The 20409-nt window shown below is 39.3% G+C and overlaps 1 protein-coding gene across 2 annotated transcripts; it reads left to right on the top strand.

The window, feature by feature from the left end:
• Positions 1–11853: 11853 nt before the first annotated feature.
• Positions 11854–19964, top strand: swi5 (SWI5 homologous recombination repair protein). Of its 2 annotated transcripts, none has more exons than XM_015940608.3 (5): positions 11854–12072; positions 12585–12633; positions 12736–12839; positions 13086–13171; positions 19464–19964. In XM_015940608.3, exons 1-5 carry the CDS (start codon positions 11960–11962, stop codon positions 19526–19528), a joined length of 417 nt encoding a protein of 138 aa, XP_015796094.1. In that variant the 5' UTR covers positions 11854–11959; the 3' UTR covers positions 19529–19964. The 2 variants fall into 2 exon arrangements, with proteins under 2 accessions (XP_015796094.1, XP_015796085.1); XM_015940599.3 differs by having other exon boundaries at positions 13077–13171; positions 19464–19562.
• The last annotated feature ends 445 nt before the right edge of the window (positions 19965–20409 follow it).

Genomic DNA, 20409 nt, shown 5'->3' with positions numbered 1-20409 from the left:
TTTCTGCACACTGGCTGACCAGCCTGACTGGAGGAGCGGTGGCTGGGCTTTTATGGGAAAACAGTCAATGAGTGAAATTATGTACTGCTGATATCTAGAGACAGCGCTGGTAGTTGTGTGGAGAGGGGGTTGAAGCTGATTAAAATGTCCCTTTTTTAAGCCCCACCCCCATCATCTCCCTTGGACATGCTCTTGTACCCTGCTCTGTTTTTGTCTCTTTGTAGATTTGACCAACAACAGCCACGTTCATTTGTTTTCCTGAAAGGTGAACAAGTACTTTGTTTTGTTCTGAGATGAACCAGTAATCCAAAACAACACACACAGTTCTGTAAAGAGAACATCATGACAATCCCAGCTCTGTATTGTTATATTAAAGTGACTTTTCTGTCATTTTGAAGTTTGTTTTTGTAAACGTTATAATTATTGTCAAGCATTACCTCCCTGAGCAGCCTCTGTTTGAAGAAACAGCATTTACATCACATGGACGAACTAGCTAATGCTTAGCCCATATGCAGCCAACTGTATACGGACCGCTTCCTTTTTAAAGCACCTCCAATGTCAAGTGTATTTTACCTTTGCAGTTTTCCATTAGATTACCTGAAACTAGCATGATATGCTATAATATCATAGTTTGGTAGCATAATATATTTTTGCTAGCAACATTTTTTAATTAAGTTACAGTTTCCTAGCATAGCAAAGGAAGAATTACAGAGTCCTGTCATCTATAAATAAATCTACAACGACTCTTGTAAAGCAAAGTGTGTTTGTTTTTAATATAAGAAAGGATGTTAAATGGATACTTAGTACATTTTTAATATTTTTAAATCATTTTCTTGAGCCAGTATGTGCTAAAATGACCCTTTACATGGTTAATGAAAGTCCACCCAGCCCCTATCACCACCTGTGGTCAGAAAATGCCCCTTTTTCCACTCTGCTGGGACATAGAAAATATTGAGCTGACATGCCTGGCACTGCAGTGTGTTTCCAGCACATTTCCTGCATGTTTTAGATCTGATGAGTTTAATTTAGTGATGAATCACTCCCGTAGACACTAATGAAGGCCGGGGAGATGTTTCAGCTGTTAAACCAACACATTCTCACTCCCAGCATGTCAAAAACAAACGCTTGGTCAGCCACACTCCACGCCAGACCCTTGACGCCAAAAGTGCCCTTTTTCGTCACTTATGTGCGAAAAAGGTTTTTTCCCTTTTCTGACTGCAGATTCCAATGCAGCGTTACACTGACGCAATGGGACGTCTGCAGCCAGGGCACCAAACCAGCTCATTGTACCTCACCCTAACCTTATCCTCTTATTTAACCTTCCCCTCACCCCTATCCTAACCTTAACCATCTTGCTAGCTAACACGTTAGTGATGTGTCGGTCTCTCTAAAAGCCGGCTCTTTGAAGTGAACGGCGGGATCCGCCTCATCACTAGTCGGGTTTGGACCGAGGCAACGCAAGGGGGAGGTTTCAACCACCAAGGTGGAGGTTAAAAGTAAAGGGTATTTGTAACCTCCCCTCGCCAGATGGTATGTTCTAATGTTCCCCTTGGGTGGCAAATACGAAAATTCACAGTCAGAATGCATGGGAAACAAACGCTTGATTACAGTGAGAGTAACGTTTTAGGTAGCAAGAGGGTTAAGGTTAGGATGAGGGAGAGGGGAAGGTTATAAATAGTGAAACGTTAAGGTTTAGGTGCGGTTAAATGAGCTGGTTCGGTGCTGCATCAGGGGATATCCCATCGCGTCAGTTTTACGCTGCATTGGGATCTGCAGTCAGAAAAGGGAAAAAACCCTTTTCGCACATAAGTGACGAAAAAGGGCACTTTTGGCGTCAGGAGTCTGACGCAGAGGGTGGCTGACCAAGCGTTTGTTTTTGACGCGCTGGGAGTGAAAATGTGTTGTAGTTATGACTCGCAGTGAGGAACTAGGTTTTGCTTTCTGTTCTACAAACGAACACTAGGGGGTGCTAAAAATGCCTACATTGCCTAGTTCCCCTTACTTGTTGATTTCAAATACAGGATGATTGCTTGTTTTAAGATAATTTGAAACACATTTTGTAAATAACTTAATATAATGATGGTGTAAAAAATGTTACGTGATAATGGGGAAATCCAGCAAATAGAAGCTACTTTATTACAGAAGAAATCATCTTTCCTGTGCTCGGACTAGCCATTAACTTATCACTCCATAAAGTACGACTGTTACTTCTACAGAGGCCAAAGCTGTCAGCAATGAGAAACACCAGGATTACTCATGAAACTTTTACACAGAAGCACACTTCAAAAAACACAAAAGTCCCTTTATCCACCACCTTAGCTTGATACAAAATCCGACTATTTTTATTTTAAGCCTAAAATAATTTTTGCAACCATCAAACTGCCCTTTAGAAATTCAAACTTACATTTTTCTCTACTTTTTTCTCAATGCAGAGCATCTCACAAGAGCTAAGTCCACATTGTCACACACAGAAACACACAAAGCCACATATAATCATTTTTAATGTTCTTTTTTTGGAAACTGAAGCTATTTGATGGCTGCACAGTAACTGTAGTGCCATAAATAATTATAAGAGAAATGTATTATTAAGATTATTATTACTATTGTAAGTGTTTATTCAAATAAGATGTGGTTTTCTGTTCAGGTATTTGAATTACTTGTTTTATTTTATGATCCAGCTGTTTTTCAGACTCAGTCCAGTACAGCAGAGATGTTTCTGTTCCTGTTTCAAATATAATATTTAACCAACAGACACATTGTTGATAATAAAATAGTGTTAAAGCTCTTCTGGCCTTGGTTGTTGATTTTCTTCTTCAGTGTTGTTATATTCTGATCTGGAGTCAGATAATGAATGAGTAGACTTTGTTATCCCTGCACAGACAGCACGAGCACTAATACGTGAATACTCAAATTCACTGGGGTCAGCATAAGACAGGAGGGTTGTTATCTGAGCCTTAAAAATATTTTTCAAACACAAATTTAATATTAATACAACTCAGAATGCTGCATTAGCTGATCAGAAATGATGGTGTGTGCTGAAATCAACCCTAAAACAAGACCATAAACACCATTCAAACAGCAGATTATCAGTTTAGTTACTCGTTTATTTCATTGCATCAGACACTTGTTTTTGAATTACTGCATGTTGTCATGTTCTGTGTCCCTTTGTTCCCCAGCCCCTCCAGTTCCCACTCCAGGTTCTCCTTTTGTGTTTCATAGCGCCCTCATGTGCCCTTTGGCTGCGTCTCATTTATGTGTCTCCTGTGTTCCTTTAGTCTTCTCCAGTCACCCCTCTGCAGCCAGTCATCCTCTGCAGTGTTTATTATTTCAGCTTTTCATGTTATTAGTCTCTTTAATATGTTTTGTCCCACCGGTCTTTGTATTTCTCCTTCCCTTTAGAATTTTTGTTATATGGTTGCTTTTCTGTTTTTAGGTTCACTCTTAGGTCATGTTAGTTTCTTCCCTAATTAGTCATTGCTTTCACCTGGTCCAAACCCCCCCCCCCACCCCCCCGCACTCCACACACCTGCAGATCATCTGCCTCCCATTATGCCCCAGTGTATTTAAGCCCTGTCTTGTCTCTGTGTCTTGTCGGTTCATTGTCGTTGTCAGTGTTGGTTTTGTCCATCTCAAGTGTTCTCCTGAGCTTGCTCATGAAAGAGCTTCTGTTTGCCCTTTTTTGCCAGCGTTTGCTTTTGGATTTATGCCCAGCCTCCTAAATAAAAGGATTTTTACTTCATATCCACTTCTCCCTCGTGTCATCCTGGGTTACTGCATTTTGGGTCCAAACCATCCTCCCAACGTGACACATGTAAATTCACATTTTATGTTTTTTAAAACTATATAACAGCGTTGCTTACATTTTCAATCTTTACGTCATGTTTGCGCATTTGCATTAAATGTGGGGAAGTTGCTGCACATCTGTGCATGGTGAATTAGTTTGGAAGATCACATGTTAACTTTACATATTTAGAAAAATGTTCCTATTGTGCTCATTTGTTCTGTTATTTTGTTTGTCAAAGGAGTTCACACATATTTTCTGAACAGGACTCCGCTCAGCCAAATATCTTCTGGATGCTTAATGTGAGCATATGGATTCAACCAGAATAAATCTTCATAGGTTACTGGGTATTATTTGATGAATTGCTAAGATGCTTTTTATTTTTGAGCGTTAAAAATAAATTTGACCAGATTTGTTGGAGTCTCTGAAAGGAAATGTGGAAAAGTCCTGCATTTGGATGAAAACAGCTTATATTAGACATGTAACAGGTTTAATTAATAACTGTTTGCTTATTTTAACCCATAAGGGAAAATTATGAGAACCTGAAAGAAAAGTATGAGGGGAAATCTTAGGCAATTGATCCATTTCTTTTACTTTTAAATTTTTGACTTTGAGAAAAAAAACAATAATTTTCTCAATCCTTAAAGAACCTATTGTATTTGTTTTAATTGTCATTTTTTATTTCTTTTGTAATTTTTCTCATCTGATCTAGTTTTGTTTTATCAGAGCTTGAAATGCCAACAATTCTGTTTTTTACGAGTTAAAGTCAGGGGCACCGCTTTTATTTCAGTGCCCAAAACAAATTCCTTCAGAAATAAGAAAGCCTTTTCATCTGCTCATACGTCATTAACTAAAGAGGGAATAAATGTGTGACTGTTTTAAATGAAACAAAACAAACAAACATGTTATTGTCTCTCTGGGCTTCTGAAGGAAGCTATTTTCTCTAAATATTTCAGTTGTCACTGTGAGAATAAATCATGATTTCAAATTCCATAAAAAATATCTTATTAGTATAAAGAAAAACAACAGAAATGACATCTGACGCAAGGCAACAAGGTGAGCGTTGTGAGGACCCGTTTGTCTGGATGGGACGCCTGAGAACAAGAACATGAGCCTGAGAGGTAAAGGTGAAAACTTTATTGTGACATTAAACCAGAAACTAAATGAGTCAAAGGGGCTGTAGTGTTAATTAATAAAACAATTTCAGAGAGGAAATTATAAGAAGTATGAGTCAGAGCTAATGAATAAGAAACAGAACAGATGGAGGTAGAGCAACAAAGACTTTTTTGTTGCAGACACACACAGACATTTATGCAATAACACTGCTACACACACACACACACACACACATGTGTATATATAACAAAAACTTTGAGATTATCATAAATCCCCTCTTATGTGAAAATATCTGGGTTTTTATTTCTGGATGACTTGAAAGTGCTGCAGAAGGAAGCGTTGTGCCACAAACAGCAGCTATTCTTATATCAGTCACATGTAATGGTCCATAGAGGAGGACAGATGGATGATAATCAATTGTTTTAGATTTAGAGTCGTTCTTTTCAGGTCCAGAACATAAATTCAGCATGTTGGGTCAGAAAATCAGAGAACTGAAAAACCACTTTTCAAGTGATCAAAGATGCCGCTCTGCTGTTGACTTTACTGTAAAACCATGGTTGACCACATGATCAACCAAAGTGGCTGATCTCATCAGAGATTATGGTCCTTGGTCTTCCTCGTCCTCCCCGTCCTCCTCCTCTTACTCTCACTCTCACTCCTCAGGCTCTGTCTCTGTTTCCAAAGTTGGCATCCATTGCTCCAACACAGGAGAGCTCACCTGTTGCCCTTTTATGCTAAAGCTCTGATTGCTGATTGTAAACCTGTGTGACGGGTGTTTGGCCTTGTAATGAGTCAGTGTGCATATTTGAATAGCAGTGTGTTTCCCTTGAAAACAAGATATTTTCTGAATGAAAATTGTACCAACAGCAGAGAATTGTGTGTAGTGTTTTGAGAAAAGTGTGTTTTAGATTTGCAATTTGAGTGCAAAGCAGGAATTGTGCTTGTAGTTTAGCAGAATTGGGTAAGGGGGTTGGTGAATTGGTAACATGTTGTGGTCATTGTGTCTCAAGTACCAGAAAATAATGTGTGTAAACAATTGAGAAAAACTGTAAATGATAAATGACCCGTACTTGTATAGCGCCTCTCAGAGTAAGGACTCCAAAGCGCTTTACATCTACAGTGTAATATGTATACTACATCTACACTGAACTACACAATTTTGCCAGACACTGTTCTTCAGGTAGTTTTACGAATGGATGGAGAGGAGATCCAGCATGAGTTCATTTATGTAGATGAGGCTGGGTTCAACCTGACGAGAACACGAAGGAGGGGAAGAAACATCATTGGCCACAGGGCTATAGTCAATGTCCCAGGGCAACGTGGGGGAAATATAACACTGTGCAGCCGTTACACAGAATGGGGTCCTCCACCGCCATGCCCATATGGGCCCTTACAACACAGCACTCTTACTTACATTCATGGACCAACGTAGCAGCAGCAAATCAAATCGATCATATGCAATACATTGTTGTCTGGGACAATGTGTCTTTCCATCGCTGTGCTCTGGTTCAGAACTGGTTTCAGCAACATCCACATTTCACCGTCCTATATCTTCCACCATACTCTCCATTCCTCAACCCTATAGAAGAGTTTTTCTCTGCATGGCGGTGGAAGGTATATGATCTCCGTCTCCAGGCTGAGGTACCCCTCATCCAAGCCATGGAGGAGACCTGTGACCAGATGGAGGTAGCAGCAATACAAGGATGGATTTGACATTCACGACGTTTCTCTCCAAGGTGTCTTGCTAATGTAAACGTTGCCTGCAATGTTGATGAAATTCTCTGGCCAGACCCAGCTAGGCGAAGAGAAAACGTCAAGTGTTTGTTTGTTTTTTGGTAACAGTAAACTTACAGTACAATACGTAAAGTGACATGTTGTTACAGTACTGTGAATCTCCATGTCAACATTTTGGGCAAGTTGAGAAATAAATGAGTTTCTTCAGTGTGCAACATTGGTCTTGTGTAGTGTTTGGTGGATTTACTTTATATTTGTACTTTGTTGATGGTAGCCTGCTCTAATCACAGGGAAGTAGAAGTGCTAAAAGTGTTTTAGGTTTCTCACAGCAGAGTGTAACTCGTGCAAGCAGAGTATGGTAAAAGTGAAACGTGTGTTTCCTATGGTAAAAAAGTGTGGTTTTTAAACACAAGTGTATAGTTTTTACAGGAGTGTTTAATTATGCAAAGGATCTGTAGTGTTTTGCTAATTGGGTGTGTGGTTGTGATAATTGTGTGTACTGTTTAGAAAACGCTGGCCCTGTTTTGAAAATTGTGCTTATCAATCCAAAAAAAACTGTAATGAACACATTTTAGGGTTTCTTGTAACTATTTGCATTAGTTCCAGGAAAAGAGCCTAAATTAGAGCTGCTAGAACAAGAAAGCCTCCAACTGCACGTCCCCTAGATGTAAAGCGGACGTGTTGGTCACCACGCTCCTCACCTCACCTCCACTTCACCAACCAGCAGCAGCATGCTAACGCTTTCTCACTCTTACCTCTTATTTTTTTATGATCCATAGATGCAGTTCACCAGCAGCGTTGGTGAAGAAATGGCCAGCTGGGATCTCATGAATTATAAAGATGAAGTACAGTGGGAGGCTTTCTAGCTAGGACAAGTGATGCTGCTGAGCTGATCCCATGCACCTGTAGCTGCATGCTCTGCAGTATGTAGACTTTCATCTTCATTTCACCCCTCATGTTAGCGTGGTAGATGGACTCTAAGATCCTGGTTTCACTCTCTAACCTCAAGCTTCTTTCAGTCTGATTGGTTTTGGAAACGACAACGTAATGCCCAAGTGTTTAAACCAGGGGTGTCAAACTCATTTTAGCTCAGGGGCCACATTGAGGGAAATCTAGTCCCAAGTGGGCCGGACAGATTGTTTTCTTTGTTTTAATACAATCAATATAAAACAAGGCTGGAGCCTGAGGACAATGTATCCAAAATAGTACAAGTACAACACCTGAAGTGTACTTCAAAATTTGAATAAAATAAAAAATAAAATAAAAAAGACATTCTTTAGTGATTCAAAGAGCTTACAGATCACATGGCTAGATCAGTTTCATGCGGCACTTAAAGTATATTTGACTCATTTTACTTCACATCTTTTAGCTTTCACCAACACATCAATATCAGAAGTCACATCCTGAGTGGCAGCCAACTTCAGGATGTGATTCAAGTTCTTGTGTGAGCCTTGAGCGCAGCTTTGTTTTATTTATACTCATTACAGAGAAAACTTGCTCACAAAGATAAGTTTATTTTCACTCTACATTGTAAAGTATGAAAATAAAGTTTACACAACCATCCAGCGGGCCGGATTTAACCCATTTGTGGGCCGGATCCGGCCCGCGGGCCGTATGTATATTTGACACCCCTGGTTTAAACGGAAATAAAAATATTAGTGTAGAATTCAAGGTGACTTTTTTATCTATGGTTGATAAAACATGTTTATGAAGTTCTTTGCACAAAACCCTTCTCACATAAAGTGATTTCAGCAGTTTTTTTTTTGATGTTTTGAGTACCTTGAAAAATGAGCTGTTTCAGGGCTCTGTCGCTTTAAAGTGCAAGTCACCCCCTGACCAGAGTCTTCCTCCACTCACACTTCCTGTTTGATAAATGCACCTAGAGGAGGCGTTGCCTAGTGGACCAAGAGAACAGCACTAAGGCAGTGACTGAAAGCATCTTCTAACCCCCCACCCAACCCCATGCACTCTCTGAGTTCCTCAATTGGAGAAATGAGCAATTAACAAGCAAACACACATGCACACACACACACACACACACACACACACACACACACACAGACATTCTGCTCAGTCGGAGGAGCAGAGAAACAGCAGTACGCTTGAGGATTTTCTTTCCACCTCATTCACAAGAAGAAGAAGGAGGATGTTGTTTGAAAGAGGCAAGCCCCTCTTAGCCACATTGTTTCATAGGCTCATGATTGCCCGAGCAGTTGGAGGTGTGGTTGAATCTCTGCAGCGCTCTAGTGCAGTGCAGTACCATAACACGGTACCAGCAATGTTACTGTAGGTACCTCTTAGTCATTAGCAACGGCTGATTCAAATTCAGTTCAATGTAGCACAGAGTTTTAACCTGAAGAGAGCTCAATAATGATGGTTTTAGGTTACTTTTTAAAATTTTAAATAAGATTTACTAAAATGCCTAAAAAATTACTACACATGTCTACATCACTATTAGACACTCATTTATACAATTCATCAGCAAAAAAAGATTGATTCAGAGGTGACTTGCTCTTTATTGGTCCTCCAGCTTCATTGGCTGCCAGTCAACTTCAGGGTTCATTTCAAGATCTTGGTTCTGGTCTTTAGGGCCTTACATGGACAAGCACCACCATACATTGGTGATCTTCTCAGTCCTTACACCCCCAGCAGGTTCCTGAGGTCCAGTGATCAAAGCCTGCTGGTTGTACTAAGCTAAAGACCAAGGGTGGCCTCCAGACTCTGGAACTCTCCCCACTGAGCGTGAGATCAGTGGTCTTAAAAAAGTAGCTGAAAACTCAGTTGTTGCAGGCTTGCGTGACCTTCATCACTGCTCTCTCCTTATTCAGCACTTTCTACCAATTCCACCTTTTGATTACCACTTTCCTACTCATTTTCTCATTCCCTTTCCTCACATTTTTTATCTCAATTTTGAATTTTTCTAATTTTTACTATATTTTCAATCATTTTTAATCATTTTAGTTTTTCTTTTATTTATTAGTTTTTTGTTCTTGTGATGTGCCTCATGAGTTTTATTTTGAGAGGCGCTATATAAAACATTGTTTCTTCTCGTTGTTCTTCTTCCCACCTGGGTCAGCACAGACCTGGGGCCTTATTTATCAAGCTTGCTTACGCACAAAACGGGGTCGGAAAACTGCATAAGCAACTTTCCGCGCAAACTTTGGGATTCGTCAAAGAAAACTTAGCGGAAAAATGTGCGCAACTTTAAGTTGACTAAGGATCTTGCTTACGCACATTTTCGATATGGAGAGCACCTTCAGTGCTGCTGCTGAGAAGGATAAAATTATGAAATCCTGCAGCATTATCACTTGTACTGCTTCATTTTCACACAGAACAAGACCCCCCACATGCACACACACGCGCACACACACATATGCGCAGACTCTCACACACACACACACACACACAGGCGCACACACACACACACACACACACACAGCCTGAAACGCAGAATACGGAATGCAGAATATCAGCAGGGGGTTCAGATTGAGACAGAATGGCATGCGTCTGTGACAGTGTGTGTCCTGTCACTGTGACCCAATTGATCATGCGCCCTGGCTAGTTTAACAGGGGAGATCTCCGTTGGGCTGACTGGTTAGCGCACGTGACTTTCACCTGGGAGTCTGGGAGTTGAATCCCGATTGGACCATTTTTTTCCTGTATCCGCCACAGATCTCTCTGAAGAATTCACAACATTGACGGCTTCAGCAACGCTGTGCCACTCCGTGGATTTTCTCTTATTTGTTTTGCAAAAGCACTTCCTTTCATTTCTCCACCTCACCCACAGGTACCTCAATTTCTGCTTCTGTGAAATTGAGCTTCCTTGATCTGCCTTTGATCTACGGTTGCCATGTCATTGGTGGCGCGCTGCAACAGCCGGCTTATCTATATGCATGGGATCTGCAAGGCACTTTGTATTGACTATTTATGGCAGTAAGAGAAAACTGACCCAGGAGCGAGCACATACGACGGACTCACGCTAAGGCTTCGCCAGAATGATTGAGTTATGCGGACCAATGGTTGACGTGATCCACCCGGAAGTAAAAGATCGATTGCTATACCTTTAATTTACAAATAATTTATTACATGTCCACCTCAGTGGACAGCGTGCATTCTGAACATGAAATATGTTGGCTTGACTTACAGAAGTCCAAATGGAGGGGCTCACATGCAATGAAGTCTTCAACAGCTGTGCTTAATAGCAAAAATAAATAAATAACAATTTTGAGTACCTGTCCACTGTAGTGACCATTACGCATCAAAGGGTTAAGTCTCCCACACATGACTGCATGCAGGAGCCATTACCGCTCCATGTGTGTAACAGTGCGATTTCTTCGAGGGGTAAAAGCTGTGCCTCTTGTCTGAATTTTTCATCCACCACACTTTCTGTTGCTGCATAACAACTAATAAATAAACAATGAATCCAGAGGACATAAGGATGGACTAGATTTTATGCCCTCTGTACCACAGCATCATTTTCTGGCTTCACCGCATCTTTTCATCTCTATCAAGTCTTTTTTTTTGTTAGCATTTTTGAGGCCAGTAAATGAACCTAGATTGTTTTTAGCTGCAGTGTTTAGTCAGAAAAAGGCTATTTCTTATTCATTTGTGAAATGACTGACCTTTTATCCTTGCCCACGGATCACTGATCAAACTTTTGAAGCACTTTAAGAATTTTAATGATGGCCCATCCAGAGAACATATATTAGCAATTGAATAAATACCACATGATTACTGAGATTAGATTGTGTAATATTCTTCTCAGTCGAAAGTGCGTGGGATAATTGAGTGTGGAAAATCTGTTTTTAGGATCTTTGTCGCCATCTGGTGGAAATTGTGCAAAACGATTTATTTATTTATGTTGGTTGGTTCGTTTATATAGTTTTTTCATTAAGTTAAAAACCACTGCTTTTTTGCCTTATTATTGAAAAATAGATTATAAATATTCATATGTTATAGCCAATAGCCAATAAAAGTAAAGTAGCCAATAAAACGAAACAATTTGACAACACCGCTCGATTTAACTGTGAGGGGTTTATGTTTATTTGTGTATATTGTTCATGGATATAGGATTCGTGGGGAGGGCGGGGGACAGACATAATATACGTAACTATATTATATCGGAGGAACATCTATGGAAAAACTGGAAATATGAGGAGACTAAGCGACTGTTTGTTGCCATGGTAACTTCTTTCATTAAACCCCGCCTCTTGGTTCCAACATCCAATCAAATCTCTGTTTACTGCTAGCCGCGAGCTGCAAATGTGTTGTGTTCATCTTTTCGTGTTGTTGTAGCTCAACGAATGTAGAAGCAACAGCGAAGGCAACATGAGCACGGAGCGGTGTGTCGAAACCAGGTGTGGTGTAAATGGTTGTGGTGTAAGTAGTTCAAATCATTTACCACCGGAGAAAAGCGACACGACGAACGAAACACTGAAGAGGTAACTAGCTGTTAGCTTAGCTTCTGAAGAGGCTAACTTTACTAACGTCAAGCACCGCGGTCAAGTGAGCCGCGCCTCTACTAACAAAACTGCAATAAGTTTTATTTTAAAGCCAAGCTTTAATAGTTTGTGTGACAAAAGTCGTGAAATAAATACTATTTAGTACAGACGTCGTTACACATTTTGTTTTGTTTTTTGCATGAGCTGTTTGCAGATCAATCTTTTTTGATTGATGAGACCAAATGCAAAAGAGTGGATTACTTTATTATAGCTGTAGTTTTTAGCAAGGCAAACTACTATTTGAGGTTTTCTGGTTTCTGCTGATTAAGACTACTTTAAAACATTTAAAGAAAGTTCAAATAAAGGTACTATGTTTATCAAATCTGTCTCACAAATTTTAGGCTTGATCTGTGTTTTGAGTTTCGTTGTAAACCCATTTAAATCAGCATTTCTGTATAAAACCTGTCCAGACTCTAACTAATAGCCTATTTTCTTTTTTTTTTTTTCCCTAGAACTCCATTTACCAAATTTAAGAAGGTTCACTCACACTTCAAATCACCAGTGAGTACCTTACTGTCTGCAACTCACACACATGCCACAAGCCTGTGTGGGTTATTTTCATGCCGTGCACTTTTGTATTGATTTTACTTTTGTATGTAACAGGTTCAGGTCACCGAAACTGCTAAAGTTGGCCCTGAGGAAGAGGTGGCAGAGCTTCAACTAAAAAAAGAACAACTGGATTTAGAGATTGCACAGCTGGAAGCAGAGTCAGTACAGCTGTGTTTGTCTTTTTTAATTGTTAACCTTGAGTTTCAGCCTTCGCTGTACAGAGATAAAGTGTCTTTAAAAAGTTATGGAACATAGAATCAGTAGATGCATTCCTTAAAAAAAGATTTATATTTTTCCTCTGTAATCTTTTTTTAGAAGTTTGTTTCTGTGCTTATGTAGACAAATCTGTATAAAGTTGTCTTTTGTATGACTACAGCATTACCTCTGTTTTTCAGAGGCTATAGAGTTGAAGAGCTAGAGCACCACATTGATAAACTGCATGAATACAACGACATCAAAGACATTGGACAGTCACTCCTAGGTCGTATTGGTAAGAGATAGACAAACTTTTATTTCATAATTTTAAAGTTTGTATGTTTTGGTTATAGCGTCCCAGTTGTATCTGGTAAGCAGTCAAACATGGCGTTAAATTAAATTTTTAAAAAGTTGGCTTTAGTTGAGCAGTGATTTAAGACGTGATGCTAACAAAACATACGTCTTCATCAGTATTCGTATCGCCTCAGAATTTTGTTTTGAGGGTCGTTACAACTCAATTCTGTTTTGAATTTGTTTCAACATCACAAATTATCCACATGAAAGCACAAATGCAGCAGGTGACACGTTATCACCTCTTTTTCATTTAATGGGAAACTATACAAACAATTAAAATTGGTTTAAATAAGATTTTACAATACTGTGGAAACATTTATTGAATTTAATCTCTTACATTTCTAGATGGGTGCCATTAAAACACATTAAGATACATGATAGTGGACAAAAGTGATGGGAGTGTACTCATGAAACCTGACACAAAGCTGCTGATCACAGGGGAAAAAAATGCAAATTACGCATGATAGGCAGGCGTTGCTTACTCAGACTTGGTTAGAGGTTCTATGTGTGACCAGTAGAGAGCAACAAAGAGGCATCTTCGCTTTCTGTTGGCCTCATATATATATATATATATATATATATATATATATATATATATATATATATATATATATATATATATATATATATATATATATATATATATATATATATATATATATTAGGGATGAACAATTTATCGGTATCAGCCGATGTTAGTCATTTTTTAACATATCGGTATCGGTCCGATAAATAAAACCGGGCTGATATTAACAACCGATATTTTTTCCATCTTGTCTCTGTTTGTTTGTCTGTTTCAGAGGTTGAGGGGGTGATGTGTAATTGTCAAGTCATGTGACAGTGATTGTAATCGTCTCAGAAGCGTAAATGTGTGTACATAATAATGTTTATGTATTTAGCAGACGCCTTTGTCCAAAGCGACTTCTAAGTGATAATCGGCATATTGCCCAACAATAACAACAACAACTTGACATCAATCATGGAGAGTAGGGAACAAGAAGTGGACAGTAGAGAGGGGGGACGGGTGCAGGGAGGGTGCTAGTTTAAAAGATGCTCTCTGAAGAGCAGGGTCTTCAGGAGTTTCTTGAAAATTGAAAAGGAAGCCCCTGTTCTGGTAGTGTTTGGTAGGTCATTCCACATTTGTGGAACGATGCATGAGAAGAGTCTGGATTGTCCTGAGCGTGGTGTAGGCACTGCTAGCCGACGATCCTGTGATGACCGGAGCAGCCGGGCCGAGACGTAAGCCTTTGCAAGAGTATTCAGGTAGATGGGAGCCGTAAATAATGTTAATTTGGCTATAATAATTTTCATTTTATACAAAATTGCTGATTTTAGAAGTATTAATGTCAGTATGTCGGTATCAGCTAATATCGGTTATTGGCCATAACGGTGATCTTTATATCAGATATCGGTATCAGCCCAAAAATTTCATATCGGTGCATCAGTAGTGGTTTAGCTATTTAAATGATAACTGAGTTGAAGAAGCAACCTGTTATTGTAATGGTTGCAGGGATATTTTGTTTTGGTCTAATTTACTCAAATGATGGGTTAAAATTATGTTTGTACAATAAGTAAAGCACAACACAGCCCAACAGTAATTTATATTGTGTGTTGCAACTCAACTTTATTTGAGGAAGAACAGAAATTTTTAACTTTCACTCTATTAGGAAAGTCATGGTGAATCATGACCAAGTTAATTTAACTCATGACACCCCCTCCCCCTTGTCTGCTTATATTTTGTAGGTTTGTGATTATTTTACTGTTTAATTTGAATCCTATTATTATTTTGCTGAAGTGATGTGTGTATGTGTGTATTTATGTTTTTTTTTCTTTTAAGATTGCAATCTTTGGTTTCTCAGTACAATGAAAAGTAGAGATGATAGTGAACAGAGGTGGCATTTCCCCTCTTGCACAATGAGTCTTTCACATCACTCACACTCAGACAATAACAGTCTCTGTCCACGCCTAAGGATATATTCATACAATCACACATGCAGTCAAATGCAAACACGCCATCTTCTTCTCTCCCCCTCTATGTCCCTTTGCCTTGCACAAACACACACTCTCACAAAGAGTTTGCACTTGGACACTAAGGACTGTTGTACTGTTGGGGGGGGGGGGGCATTGGTGGGCGGATTGTGCTGTGATGGCCTTTATTACCCCCTAAAGACAACTGTCCATTTGTCCCTGATCATGCCTGTCTGCAAGAAATAAATCCAGTATATTTGAGTATGCTCTTCAACTCAGATTTTCTAACGATTTTACTTGTAATTAGTTTTCTACTAAGAAACAAGACAATCACAAACACAATTCCTCATTTCTCGTAAAAGGTCCAACACACTTGCTCATAATTTAAGTAAAATGGTGTACTATAAGCTGAAGTTTACCTGATTTTAGCCTACCCAATACATTCCCAATTTGATAAAACAAATACTGACAACAGAAGAGAGCTATACAGTGCAAACATTTTTAAAATTCCTATTCACATCAGATAGTTTAACCTGGTATCGTGGCAAAGGCTGCATTCCATTTCTGGAGGTTTGCATGTAAAAGAAAACTTTCAAGCTGAAATTCCCTTAATGGAATGCAGCCTATTAGAGCTCCGCGAGTTGACGTCACTTCTCCCGGCATGCAGCAGTTCAAATCGAATGGCGCCATCTTGGCAGGCAGTTGCCCGCAGTTAGACAATTGTTCTTTGCAGAAAACCCAAACTAGAGATGGGAAATATGGTAAATAACTGTTGTGCCCCAGGATGCCATAACAGGCACGGATGAGATAAGGGAAGAGCCAAAATCCCCAAGATCCGGAACACGGCAAACATTGGATCGTCACAATAAAATGCACTAGTGACCAGGCTACAATGAGACTGTGGGATTCCAGGCAGGGTATCCGCGGAGTCTTGAAAAGTATTAAAAGGTGATAAATCAATTTTGGAAAAATTAAGACCCTTAAAAAGTATTAAAAAGTCTTATCACGGCTTTATGAAGTCTTAAATTTAGAGATTTTTTTCTGAATTAGATAGCCAACAGTTTGTTTTAGTTTTTTTTAACGAACCGAGGGAGGGAGCATAAAAAGATAAAAAAATATATATACTACGCTGTTGTGGGTGCATTAGTAATTTTTCTCTCAGAGCACCAGGGCGGACGGGGTGGAAGCTCAAAAGTGCAAAGAACGCTCTGGTGTTCCCGGTGCATATTACGAACGCACCTAAATGTTAAGACGGAAGAGAATGTTGGTGAACGTGAACGCACAATGAGAATGGGAAAGTGCAAGTTTGCAGCGTCCTGGCTGGATATCCCGGATTTCAAAGAATGGCTGCAGCCAGTCGAAGGGAACGTGAGGGAGGCATACTGTACGATATGCAAGAAGAAAATAAGTATCGTGTCAATGGGCATAAACTCCTTAACTTATTCACTGCCAGCCGTTTCCTGATCACTAACGGCCTTCGCTGCCAGCGTTTCTCACCATTTTTACTGTTTTTTTAAGAGTCACAGAACGTTGCGCGCTAGCATGATGTCGATGCCAAAACAACCAAAACAAAGAGGAGACTCACCTCTTACATCAGGAAGAGTCCGCGTGTTTCAAGCGTTATCCGTTCTTTCATAATCCGTTGTCGAATTGTGATCGGCAGACGCTTTTCCGGTTCGCGCCTCACTTTTTTTACAGGAACGGCCCAAAACGATCTCCAAACACATGGATGTGTTGCTTCCTGATCATGTGATCTGTGATGTATATGGATGAAGATCGGCTTCAGGGCTGAGATGTTTGTTCTCTCAGCGCGGGGGCTCGTTCTGATGCTCAAACAGTAAAAAAATGCAAATGACGACTTTAGTCGTCAATGGCAGTGAATGAGTTAAAGTCGCACGTGTTGTGCTAGCCACAAGGCTGCTGCTAGCCGCAGAAAGCGGCAGCTATCTATCGCTAGCTTCTGTGGAAATCGGGTTGAACCACCACAACATAGTCCCAACGTCGCTCCACCATCGACAGTCGCACTTAAAGCCACAGCTACGAGCCGGGCTGTCTCTACTTCCTCATCGTCTGCAGCCGATATCAGAGTGGCTCTGGGCAGCACAGCGATGCTGCATGCTGAGGTGTTATGGTACCTCCACACAGCGGAAAAACACCATTCCCTGAACTCAAATGAAAACTTGGCTGAAGTTTTCAAGGCTATGTTTCCAGATTTGGACATAGCGAAGTCGTTCACTTGTGGAAAGGACAAAACTGGATACATCATGCGATTCGGGTTAGCACCACACTTCAAGCAGGAGCTCGTCGACACCATCAACAAGGCTGGCCAGTTTGTGTTAATGTTTGACGAGTCGCTCAACCAGTCAACAAAAACCAAACAGCTGGATGTCCACATTCGATTCTGGGAGGATGACTGTGTCCAATCCAGGTACCTCCTGTTGTGGAAAGTCAGCACAAATATTCAGTGAAAACTTTAAAAAGCTATTTAAACCTTCATTATTTTACAGTGGGCCTGTCTATATTTATAAAATCAGTTGATGGTTTAAAGTAACTGTAGCTAAAGTTACTCAGAGTCACGGTAGAAGGTCCAGCCTGAGTTGAGCTGTGGTAACTGGAGAGGAACTGAGAAACAGCATTAAACTTTTTGCTGTTTGCTTGTTCAAGTTTAATTCAAATAGAATAAATAAGACATCAATTATATAATAAGTGTATGTATATTTAACAGTCATGTTAGAGATAAAAGGCAGAATAGATAAAAAAAACATTTTAACTTTATCTGGTTACATTGAAGCTTCACGTCCTACAGTGAGTAGACTCTGTCCCACATTTGGTGAGTTTGGATCTGGTCATCCATGATTACAGTCTTTTGGAATATTTGCAGATGTTTTTATGTTTGGTGTTTTGTGAATTAGTTTCATAATAATAGTTTATTATATGATGATCCCTAGTCATTATCTGATTAGTTATTTCGGTTTATTATATTAAGCTCTCTTGAACAGTAGGACTGGTAGAAAATTGCTTGCATTTTGCAAAAACATCACAAAGAATTTTTTTTAATATTCTCAATAAAATAAAAGTATATAAATGCCAGAGGTCACTACAAAACCCACTGTAGAATAGATGCACATCTGCAGCACGTAAGGACCTTGTTTGGGGGGGAGTTATTTTAGTTGTCACTTTTTTCACAGCCTCGGAGTTCGTGGGTATGAAAAATAGATGTATGTAAACTAAAAATATATATATTTTGTTCTTCTATGCGCACGGTTTGCATTTTTAACCACGTGGCTTTACGTATTATTGCTACAGCCTCGCTGTCCCGGATGTGACGTAACCCAACATGAAGTGGAAAACGAAGCGATGCAGTATTTAAAAACAATATATGAGTGTTTAACAGTTGATTAGTTCTTTGCGATAGTCTTAATTTTATTTTTACAAGGTCTTAAAAAGTCTTGAAAAAGTCTTGAATTTAATTTTGAGTTTCCTGCATATACCCTGCCGGGAGAAAACGTTTTTGCTTACGCAGCGACCACTTCATGTAGGTAGTTAAACCAACTGTATATGGTGTTTATTTTAAATGCTTTTATTACAATTCTTATTGGGCTTCCTAAACTTATTTTGATGTAACTTTTTCTGTCTTGTTGCTCATAGCAATAAGTAAGTATCACATAAAAAACTTTGCCTAATCATTCATGACTTCTGCATGCTGCTGTTTACGTAACCCTAATTGAGTCCATTTGTATTCCTCCTGGCTTTTGTATGCTCTTAGCAATGCTCCGGTGTAGTACGAGGGAAAATTAATAAGGAAATTGTAAATTTTAGGGTATCTCAAAACCGGTGAAAGGTCTGCTCCGACAACTACTTAAAAAGTATCCCAGGGTCATGGTAAGGGTCTAAGATGTTAAGTCTATTTAATTTCTGAGAACATAAAACCATATCTTCAGTTTTATAATGTGAAGTAAACTCAGTCGGAGTAAAATCCATGCTGGTCCCGTTCATTTTGTTTACATTGATGTCTGCCAGCATGGCGCCTGAGAATCACGTGACGCCCGGAGCTCTATTGGCTCATTGATGCTTCTTTTACTTTTTAAAGTCAGAATCTCCAGTGATCTGGGTCTATTTCACTTTTTCACCAATTAGAAACTCCATTCTGTTTTGAGTGACTGTTCTTTTTTTCATGCTGTGATCGTGGTCTGTTCAGTGTTTGGAGGGTTGTTTGAAAAGTGGACCAGAGGGAGTTGACCCTGGAATCTTTGTTTGTCTTCCAGCTGCTCTGAGGGGGACCACCACACGAGATCTCTACTCACACTTTGGTCTTGAACTGGATGACTGAACAACAGCAAAAAAAAAAAAAAAAAAAGACAAAAGTTCAATGCTGTGAATTATGTTAAACCTATGAGAGAGGTATACCGGAATGTGGACTGAGTGGCTGTCTCTTTAGAAAAAATGTTTGACCTTTTTTCCAAACATTTTAAGTTCAATAGCTTCTCACAGAGATTGTTTGGAGGCAGAGATAACAGGAAAAGAACAAGCTTATTCCAGTATGCAGACGTGCTTTTGAAACATTCTTTAGCTCATTGCAAGGGACATAAAAGTAGGCTGAAGAAAAAGACAAATCATTTAAGTCTGGGTTGTGCAGAAATGTAAATGATCTAGTTGTGTAACTTTGAAAGAATGTTTGGATAGTATTTGGGATTGCACAAGTAATTTAAGGTGTGTAAAACAACTCTGACTCATTGATTTATTAAAAAAAACTTGTTAAAAAATAACATGGAAAAAGACTGTTCTTTGTTCTGAGCACATTGAGCAAGGACCATTATGTCCTAGATATGTCAATCTTGTCAACTGATAAATAACTTCTTTAACTGATTCTGTAGAAGTTTTACAACCATAATGTTGCATTTTTTCCCCACTGTACCCATTTTTGAGTCGGCATTTATCAAATGAAGGGTGAAATTTTGAAGTTTTAGATTTAATTTGCAGGTCAAAGTTCACATTATTCATATTCTGAAAATTGCATTTATTCAGATTTTTTTTCTCAAAGTTGAGTACTAGTGTGTTCTTGTACTGAATGTGCAGGAATGCAGACCGTTTAAAACAGATTGGATTTCGGTGTGTAACTGTATTTTATAATTGGTTTATCCTATTGAGGGTGCATCAAACCAGTCAGAAATGTTTAGTTATCCGAGTCTGTATAAATAAACATCTTAGGTG

Source organism: Nothobranchius furzeri, chromosome 6 (assembly GCF_043380555.1).
Source record: "Nothobranchius furzeri strain GRZ-AD chromosome 6, NfurGRZ-RIMD1, whole genome shotgun sequence".
NCBI lineage: Eukaryota > Metazoa > Chordata > Actinopteri > Cyprinodontiformes > Nothobranchiidae > Nothobranchius > Nothobranchius furzeri.
This window is presented reverse-complemented; position numbering and strand designations above follow the sequence as displayed.

What these genes read in the sequence shown, in the direction of transcription:
- swi5 (XM_015940599.3), top strand. Translation starts at nt 11,960, where the DNA reads ATGAGCACGGAGCGGTGTGTCGAAACCAGGTGTGGTGTAAATGGTTGT. An exon ending in ACGAACGAAACACTGAAGAG is followed by an intron (nt 12,073 to 12,584) that starts GTAACTAGCTGT and finishes TTTTTTCCCTAG; the next exon opens with AACTCCATTTACCAAATTTA. An exon ending in ATTGCACAGCTGGAAGCAGA is followed by an intron (nt 12,840 to 13,076) that starts GTCAGTACAGCT and finishes TCTGTTTTTCAG; the next exon opens with AGGCTATAGAGTTGAAGAGC.